At 41.3% G+C, this 10,327-nt stretch overlaps 1 protein-coding gene and 1 non-coding gene across 2 annotated transcripts; one reads left to right on the forward strand and one right to left on the reverse strand.

Moving 5' to 3' along the window:
- Positions 1-1,253: 1,253 nt before the first annotated feature.
- On the reverse strand, positions 1,254-1,335 carry TRNAS-GCU (transfer RNA serine (anticodon GCU)). Its single transcript has one exon. It is a non-coding gene; the product is annotated as a tRNA-Ser (tRNA).
- Positions 1,336-1,726: 391 nt separating this feature from the next.
- On the forward strand, positions 1,727-6,166 carry LOC117218217 (tubulin alpha-1 chain). Its single transcript, XM_033466452.2, has 5 exons — positions 1,727-2,603; positions 2,853-3,069; positions 4,225-5,054; positions 5,531-5,694; positions 5,813-6,166. The coding sequence occupies exons 1-5, from the start codon at positions 2,601-2,603 to the stop codon at positions 5,940-5,942; spliced, it is 1,344 nt and encodes a 447-aa protein (XP_033322343.1). The 5' UTR covers positions 1,727-2,600; the 3' UTR covers positions 5,943-6,166.
- The last annotated feature ends 4,161 nt before the right edge of the window (positions 6,167-10,327 follow it).

Raw genomic sequence — 10,327 nt, forward strand, 5'->3', positions numbered from 1 at the left:
TCGAATCCTGTATCTGGGAGATCCGATCTCAAAGTTGAGCAGGTAAATGAACCTCAAATGCCAACGCTCTTAACGGCAGTCGGAAGAATGAGGAAAGTCCTTGTTCGGCCCAAGGCCGTCTTCTTAATCCGATATCTCCGAAAAATTCAATACGGTTTCTGAATTACGGTTACCATACGGTAAACGTCATCTTCGGGTTGCGCGAATCAATGTGAAACCTGATGCGCAAGTGCTGGTGCTGCTGAGAGGGAAAGAAAGTTGCCGTTTTTATTCTTTTGCATGACTCGAGGCGAGTTCCTAACGACCATTCATTCATATGTTTCTAAAGGATGCTGTTTTTTTAGAGTGATGGAACATAAAATTGAAATAAAACGCGTAAACATTTAAGCTTGAAGCCAAATCTTTGTCTTCGTTTGAGAGATAATTTTATGACATTTAAGTTTCGAAAATGATTTGCGGAATGCGGAAACTCTCCCTAATTCGTGCTCAGATTGCGCACAAATATGGACAATTTGGGAAGAGGAGATACGATTGTTCGAGCCTTGCGACTCGTTTTTATAGTAATTGACGATCGGTGACTATAAAAATGCTCGAATGCAATGTAATTTATTAAGTGACAATTGCACGGACGAATTGTCTCGTTTGCGGTAATATTAATCGGACGATGGTACACGAATTTATAGTTGCAGTTCCCTGCAAGCTCTAGCATTGATACTGTAGAAAATGATGGGAACCCGATTGCATCGGGAAACGATGAATTGCAACAGACGGAAATGCAAAAGTTAACCGAGCGGCTACACTTTATGCATCTTCTCGACGTTATCGTACAATTGAAAAAAGAAAGAAAATGATTTTCACTTATTAACAACTTCTCAATCTTTACGAAGCGCCACGAAATCCATTGTTCCATTTTTTCTACTCAATTTTGGAGCACACATTGAAATCGATTACAAGAAAATCATTATTCCTTATTAAAATTATGATCTGACATATATCGATCAGTGGATAAATTTTACTTTAGATTTTTCAATAGTTTGTTTCGTCGCGATTCGTAATAGTACATTTATTTTATGTCTCGTGTACGACGATTGGACGCGTCGCACCGCGTTCTACTTCGGAACACAAAATTGTTATTATCTATTTAGATCACGAATACAATATGTGCACGATGACAGCGTGGTCTGTAGCGTCGTTTAAAGAAATCTCCCAATGATATATTTAATTATGTCGCGCATTAAAATATAAAAAATAGTCGACGAGGATGGGATTCGAACCCACGCGTGCAGAGCACATTGGATTAGCAGTCCAACGCCTTAACCTCTCGGCCACCTCGTCCGCTGGTACACGATGCAAAACTGTCCTTGGAACAGGGGTGACTACCCTTAACGAATCAATACAAGCGAGCACAGTAAATTCTCCCTGGAAGACCCGGTGCACGGAATTGAAAACGGCAATCGGCGGCACTCGGTCGCGATTCTTCGGGCCTCGCGGCTCATTTTTATAGTTGCCATCTCGTGAGGGAGAGAGAGAGAGAGAGAGAGAGGGAGAGAGAGAGGGAGGGAGGGAGGGAGAGAGAGAGAGGGAGAGAGAGAGAGAGGGAGGGAGAGAGAGAGAGAGAGGGAGGGAGAGAGAGAGAGAGGGAGGGAGGGAGGGAGAGAGAGAGAGAGAGAGAGATAGAGAGAGGGAGGGAGGGAGGGAGAGAGAGAGAGGGAGAGAGAGGGAGGGAGAGAGAGAGAGAGAGAGAGGGAGAGACAACGAAACTCGGAGCAGTCGGCAAAAAGAGGCAGCAGCCAGCAGCCGGTGTACATTAACACAAATACAATAGTAATGCTAGAATAAAAACGACGACCTAACTTTTTTATTTCTAATTTTTTTTTTATACATAAAAATTTGTTTAATATATTGGCCAGATTCTTCTAATTAAAATGAGACCAAACACGACGTGCTTTAGACCAGGGGTGTCAAACTCGCGGCTCGAGATGAACATTTTTGATGTCAAGTATCAGGATGTAAACAATAATTTAACTTTATATATGTTTATTACAATGTACTAGTCAAAATAAAAATATTTGTTTCTATGAACATTGATTCTTTTTTGCGGCCCACCTAAAGTTAAGCATTGTTTATTTGGCCCAAGTTAGCTTTTGAGTTTGTGACACCCCTGCTTTAGACTATATTTATTCATTACACGTGGCAAGCAACCTGATAAATCGAAACATTTATGCTTCGACAATGGAATCGGACCACAATTAACCCTCAATTCTATAAATAAAATCTTAATTCTAATTTGTGTACAGTATACACAAATTGTCGTCGATTTAATTTACACGTTTCGGCATAGCTAAATTCAAATTAACAACAAAGGTCTCGTTTCGACTCTCGCTCCTTTCTGTCTCCTCGTTCGACAGCACCGATGCAATCGCAGATCGTTCGTCGTTGCTGAAAAAATCACCGTGTAGCCTTTGATGTCACCGTTCCCCGGCAACGAAAACAAAATGTGCGTTAAGAAAATACCATTTCTTCAATTGGATTCGCGCGACCATCCCGTCGACATCGTTTTCATCTTCTCCGCCGTAAAATCTTGAATAACTCGCCGAAAAATGGTAATTATCAGTCTCTATCATTCATTCGTTATCTTTTTTTCTCTACAACGAAAAACGTTTCGCCGAGTATCCGCGTCGAGATCGACACGATTCAACGAATTCGTAAATTTCGAATAACGTCGCGAACGAGACACGTTAATTCTGATCAAAACTTCTACGCTCGAACTCCGAACTCCAGCATCGCTAGGAACGAAAGCTTGGATTTCGATCTGAGCAAAAACAGATTATACAATTTTCCGAATTCATCAGCGTGAAGTATTGTCGGTCCACATCGGCCAAGGCGGCGTCCAAATGGGGAACGCTTGCTGGGAGCTCTACTGCCTGGAACACGGGATTCAACCGGACGGCATGCTTCCTCCGCAAAGTTGCTCCAGCGACGACGGCTTCCAGACCTTCTTCAGCGAAACCGGCGGTGGGAAATATGTGCCGCGTGCTGTGTTCTTGGATCTTGAACCCACGGTCATAGGTAAGTCCGTGTTTACCGTAACAACAGCTTCGACCAAGTCTGATTTCTGAAACCGCCGACTCTGGAAAAATCTCGTCGACGCGTCAGAAATTAATGTTCCATGTACAAAGTTCGTGCTTCGCATAATCGTTATTAGGCCACGGATTTTATGCATTTATGAGAAAAATGAATCGGTCAAATATCAAACTGTAAGCTCGCATTGGAAGAATTTGAGGATATTGTTGCATCGTTCTCGACTTATTGTAATTATTTAAGGGAGGAAGACATTTTCAATGACAACGGTGTGAATAATTGTTGACTCGGCGTAGCTTAGATAAAATAAATATAACATATTTTATATAATTATTATTATTATATACTCGTGTAATTATTTAATGCTTATATAAAATAAGTATGGCAATAAAATGGAAATATACAATTATTATTACGATATTATATACATTATATATAATTAAATAAATATTGTATATAAAATATATATTATTATAATATGATATTATTATGATATGATATTATTATGATATGATACGATAAAATGGAAATATACAATTATTATTACGATATTATATATATATTATATATAATTAAATAAATATTGTATATAAAATATATATTATTATGATATGATATGATAAAATGGAAATATACAATTATTATTACGATATTATATATACTATATATAATTAAATAAATATTATATATAAAATATATATTATTATAATATATATATATCATTATCATTACGATAATATACGATAATTATTTTCGCTTAAACATCTACAAAAACGTTCGCAACACCCTAGGTCACTATCCTTAGCAGAGGCACTCTGTATATTTAAAAAAAAATTTAACAAAGCACCGTCACATTTGAGCCGTTTATTTTGAAAGTGGCTTAAGTCACTTTACCGTAATGAAAAGTGGTGATTTTTTAATGTTTATACGAAATTATTTATACTGAGAAAACTATCAGTATCCTGAGATAACAAATACAAGTAAATCTTCTCGAAAGTTAGCATCCATATTTTTAAACGTGTTAAAACGCAAACCCTTAAATATATCGACTTAAAAACCAAGTGACTTATGCCACTTTCAAAATAAACGGCTCATTTGTACATTCCAATATAAAAAATAACAGAAAATCGACCGTCCCTCTAGACGAGGTCCGAACAGGGACCTACCACCAGCTGTTCCACCCCGAGCAGCTGATCTCCGGCAAGGAGGACGCCGCGAACAATTACGCGAGAGGTCACTACACCCTCGGCAAGGAGATCATCGACCTGGTGCTGGACAGGATCCGGAAGATCGCGGACATGTGCAGCGGCCTGCAGGGTTTCCTGATCTTCCACGCGTTCGGCGGCGGCACCGGGTCCGGGTTCACGAGTTTGCTGATGGAACGTCTGTCCATGGACTACGGGAAGAAGGCGAAGCTGGAGTTCGCCATCTACCCGTCCCCGCAGATCTCCACCGCGGTGGTGGAGCCTTACAACGCGATCCTGACCACGCACACCACCCTGGAACACTCCGATTGCGCGTTCCTCGTCGACAACGAGGCGATTTACGACATCTGCAGGCGGAACTTGGACATCGAGCGACCGACTTACACGAACTTGAACAGACTGATCGGACAGATCGTTTCGTCCATCACAGCCTCGTTGAGGTTCGACGGTGCTCTGAACGTTGACCTGACCGAGTTCCAAACGAACCTGGTCCCATATCCAAGGATCCACTTCCCTCTGGCGACGTACGCGCCGATCGTCTCCATCGAGAAGGCTTACCACGAGCAATTGACCGTCATGGAGCTGACTTCGTCCTGCTTCGAGCCTGCCATGCAAATGGTCAAGTGCAACCCCCAGAGGGGAAAGTACATGGCCTGCTGTTTGCTGTACAGGGGTGACGTGGTGCCGAAGGATGTCAACGCGTCCATCGCGACGATTAAGACGAAGAGGGCGATTCAGTTCGTGGACTGGTGTCCCACTGGATTCAAGGTATCGATTGGCTCCTTCGATGGCCAGGTTCTGATCAATCGAAATTATCGTGATTCATGAGATTTATTGTGATTTAACCACTTAACGCGCAGAAACGTATTAACACGGGCGTGCAAAACCGGCCAAAATGTGCAGACCCGTATATATACGGTCGGCGTCGCAACTTATGTTGTTACCTATATTAATTGAAAAATTAATTAAATTGGGTACAAAATTCGATCTGCAATGCGATTCAATATTCACTATAATTATTTATCCACTATTTTTATTGAATTTTTAGTACTTTTTGCATTTTTTTTACATATTTATTGAAATTAAGGTCCAAATATGTATTTTCTTAGATAAAAAAAATTGATTTTTTTTGGTCGGTTTCTTTTTTTAAATTGTGCATTAAGGGGTTAAGACGAGACTTCGCGGGCAACCGAATCATTTCTAGGTCGTTCTATTGGTTTCTGGTTTAACGATGTCGTTTCCAGGTGGGCATCAATTACCAGCCGCCAACTGTAGTGCCAGGGGGTGACCTGGCCAAAGTGCAGAGAGCAATGGCGATGCTTGCGAACACAACTGCTATCGCAGAGGCCTGGACCAGGCTGAACAGGAAATTCGATTTGATGTTCGGGAAGCGAGCATTCGTTCATTGGTAAATCTTCGTGGCGATCTGTTTTCTGTCTTAATTCGAATCGTTTTAATCTTTCTTTTCTAAATCTTTTGAAATCTCTTTTTAATCTTTTCTCAATTGTCTTCGTTAATGCGTGTAGGTACGTCGCGGAAAGCATGGACGAGAGCGAGTTCAACGAGGCCAGGGAAGATCTAGCTGCCCTGGAAAAAGACTACGAAGAAGTCGGCATGGACTCGGCAGACGCTGGCGAAGGTGAAGATGAAAACTAGATCGCGTTACACGTGTTTCTGACACATTTCTTTTCTTGTCGCTCGACGAGATCTGGGATAGCGTACGAATCCATTACGTACGACCTATACATGGTTTTGATTGCTTTTATTTATAATTGTCCCCTTGTACATTGTTTTAGTATACGATATTGTTTGTACTGTGTATGTACAGAGGCATCTCGGCCTTTTTTTATAGCGATTAAACAGTTTTTTTTCTTACGAAACGACTTCGAATTTTCTTTTAAACTTCCTTAAACTTTAAAAAATAATTAATCATGTTTTACAGTGTTAATCGTTGTTTTGTTTACATAATATAGATTCAGCAGATTTTCCTGAACAGATCTGTGTATTCGGTTTTGTTTTTTATGCTCTAATTTTGCCATAATTAATGTTTTTAGGGGACCCTGCATTGGGATATGAGCGATTCCAGCGCCTCTTGTGGTGGAAAAGTGAAGCTTTTCAAACTGTTCGCCAAACTCGACTGTCGGTAATTTGGTTAGTAGTTTCAGCGTTTTGCCACATTTTGCGCCTCTTGTGGAGAATAAAGGAAGCTCCCTTCGATGTCCGTACAGCACCAATTTGTGCAGTGGCGAAACGCTCGAACTGTTAGCCAAAATCGAGTGTCGGTAATTTGGCTAGTAGTTTCAGCGTTTTGCCACTGCACTATTTGGCGCTGTACGGACTTCGAAAGGAGCTTCGTGTATTCTCCACAAGAGGCGCAAAACGTGGCAAAACGCGGAAACTACTAGCCAAATTACCGACAGTCGAGTTTGGCGAACAGTTTGAAAAGCTTCACTTTTCCACCACAAGAGGCGCTGGAATCGCTCATATCCCAATGCAGGGTCCCCTAAAAACATTAATTTTGGCAAAATTAGGACATAAAGAACAAAACTAAGTACACAGAACTGTTCAGGAGAATCTGCTGCATCGATTTCATGTAAGAAAACCAATGCTAACATTGTTAAATGTAATTAATTGCTCTTCGAAGTTTACTTAATTATTATGTTAAGTAATTATATTTTGCGTTGTTGTCGTTCGATTTTCTTGAACGACATCGATGCAGCAGATTCTTCTGAACAATTCCGTGCTCTTTGTTTATTTGTTTATACTCTAGTTTTGCCATAATTAATGTTTTCACACGGCCCTGCATCGTGCATATGTGGACGATTCTGGCGCCTCTTCTGGAAAAACGCTGAATCTCTCTTCAAGACGCGTACAGTGTATTAAATTGTAATTGTTAATGTAAAAGTTAGAGTTAATCAATTTATTTGTATATAACCCATATCGTTTCGACGATCCTGTAAATAACGACGAAGGAAGAAGGAAAGGGAGGGAACGTAATCGCCACGCAATCGAGGCATTGCTGCCATCTGGATTCAATTTTCCTTATTTTTATTAATTTCGTTAGAACATTTGAAAATCAAGATATTAGAACTTTCGAGGGTCACTTGAAATTAAAATGAAATTGCGAACTCTTGCTTTTCTCAATTCTTTTTTCTCCGGAGTCCTTTTTCTTCTATAAACTGTGATGCCAGTGTAATGCAATTTTTAATTAATTAATAGTTCATCTTACCATTACACAGAGACGGTAATTAAATAACCATAGTTTCATTACACCCAGAAATTCAAGAATCTAGGCCAAAATTGCCGTTTGTTTCTTATGTAATAAATAAATGAATAAATAAATAAATCAATGAATTAATTAAAATATTATTATAATATCAATTAAACGAATAAACTAAAAATAAATAAATAACGTATATAATAAATACAAGTTTCTTATATAATAACAAGTGAAAAAATAGGTAAAATGAAATCGTGCATCAAATATTTACTTTCCACAGCATTAAATGTTCGATAGAAACGAGACTGTCGCGGTCTGGTCGTTTACGGGGTTAAAACTGGAAATCGGTAAGAAAATCGCGTCGAGATTCGAAAGCCCGTGGTCCGATCGGGACGTGGACTCGCCGAGGATCCCGATCGAAGCTGGACCCTCGTATTTCGCGTGACAAAATCGGCGGCGATTTCGGTGATTGATGAAGTACCGGCTAAGAATGTCCTAATCGGTGATCGGGCCCTACTAGGCCTCATTATGAACAGCCGGAGAGTCAGCTGGACCAGAGTTTTATCTCGGATCTGGGGGGCTAGCCTTGTTAGCAAGCTGAACTATGGACTATTACATTTATCTAACCCGATCCAACGAAGTCGGGACACTGTCGCTGGTTTCTCGGTACGGCAGTGATGGATATTTCACGGTGAACGTCCTGACACTGTCGCGCGTTCGAACCGAAAAACTTCGCCTGTCTCTCCTCTCGCTCGAAGGAACTCGCCCTGTAATCCTAATTCCTCTCCTCCGAGCATCTTCTCATTAGCATCCCAGTCCCCCCCGCCTCCTCGGCCTCGTCGTTTTAATCGACTTGGAAGTTTCCCGTGCGCATTGCGCGGTAGTGCGGACAGAGTCATTAGCGGATCAGGATCGGATACTCGAGCAGAAACTTTCGCAACTCGCCGAAGAAAGTTCCTCGGACCTCTACGTCGCTCGAATCGTTAAACCGCGCAAAAATCCGAGAATTTTGAAAGCTCGAGAAGTGTATTCGAATCGGAAATCTTGAAACAAGTTCACGAATTCGTGTATTTATTCTCTGTGCGAAACTTCAATCGAGCGAACTCCGAGTAAAAAAGCAAAAAGAAAGAACTTAAACGGTTTGTGCGATCGTCCGAATGTTAAATTTCGTTTCAACCGTCGAAATTAATGGGACCGTAACACGGTGCTTCCGGTTTTGACGCGTTTACGGCGCATCGAAAATGCCGCGTTACAACGGAAACGTGTACGCGATCCATTTATCTTGTTTTCATCTCCGGTTATCGTCTTCTCGTCAACGAAAGACACGCGGTTCTCGGTATAATTTCCATAAAATTTAACGAGAAAGCGAGAATATGCGCGAAGTGGCCCGGCCTAAGGATCCAGGCGAACTTAAAGAAATCGGAGTTCGTTCAACAGCCGATGCGAATCGACTCGCAGCCGTCGCCAATCGAAGTCGATCGCAGATTCGTCCTGAAAATCGTCGAGATCTCGCGAGTGCCGGCAAAGAGGCACGAGGTTGGTTGCGTCGCCGCGACCGAAACACGAGAACATAAAACGAGGCGACCGTTCGTTCCTCTTCTTCGCCGGTTGTTCCACGGCGTTATAAAATAGGATTTATTCGGTCTATCTGCGTACCACATCTATCGCATCGAGATGCGCGATAGGGCCCGGTATCTAGCCCGAAGTCTCTTTTACGTTGGCTCGCGACGTGATCAAAATTCGTAAACCAGTTTTTCATCTAAACATGGCCTTTGACTCCTCGTTCCCGGTAGGAACCGGCACCAACTAAGAAAGCAGACACGCCGACCGGTCCGCCGCGGTTCCAGGTTACTTTCCACGGAATCGTCTTTCGGCGCCCGCGGAATTTTCGGTGTTCCGAGGACGGAACATACGTGGAACCAGTTCGGGTATCCGTCCATACAGTGAATAACAACGCTCCTCCGCTCTTTTACGAGCCTGCCGGTGAACTCTTCCTGGTCGGGCATTCGTACAAAACTGGACGAAGTTTATGCGCAACAGCGAACCACGAACAGCGTTCATTGGTACGGTCTTTCGACGCGTAATATACAGTACGATGATTTTCAATTGTGCTCGAGTAATAGGAATTCTAGCGATTTTCGATTTAAATCTCGAAGACGAACTTAAGTTGTGTAATAAATTCGTTCGCTGGTCTCGAACACCTAGGAAAATTACACGAACTCGAAGCGATAGTTCGAACGAATTTTGAGATACGTTCTCGTGGGGCTATTTTTATGCAACTTCGCTTAAATGAAAGCTGAAAGTGTCTGCTTTAAGATAGGGTATATTAAATTGCAATGGAACGTCGAAATTAGTTTTAAAAATTCAAAGGAAATGTCCTCTGATATCATAGGGTATAGAGGGTGGTTTAAAAGGAAAAGTTTAGATGGATATCGAGATACGTTCCCGTAGAGCTATTTTTATGCAACTTAGCTTAAATGAAAGCTAAAAGTGTCTACTTTAAGATAGAGTATATTAAATTGTAATGAAACAACGAGATTAGTTCGAAAAATTAAAAGTAATCGCCCTCTGACATCATCGAGTATACACAGAGTGGTTTAAAAGGAAAAGTTCAGATGGATATCGAGATAAGTTCCCGTAGAGTTATTTCTATGCAATATAGCTTAAATGAAAGCTGAAAGTGTCTACTTTAAAACAGGGTAAATTAAATTTCAACGGAATGACGACATTAGTTTGAAAGCTTAAAAAAGAAATCGACCTCGAAACATGCTCGAGTCTCGAATCTGTTCGTTCGACTACCAGCTGGATCGGCCATCTTCGC

Source organism: Megalopta genalis, chromosome 3 (genome assembly GCF_051020955.1).
Source record: "Megalopta genalis isolate 19385.01 chromosome 3, iyMegGena1_principal, whole genome shotgun sequence".
Taxonomy (NCBI): domain Eukaryota; kingdom Metazoa; phylum Arthropoda; class Insecta; order Hymenoptera; family Halictidae; genus Megalopta; species Megalopta genalis.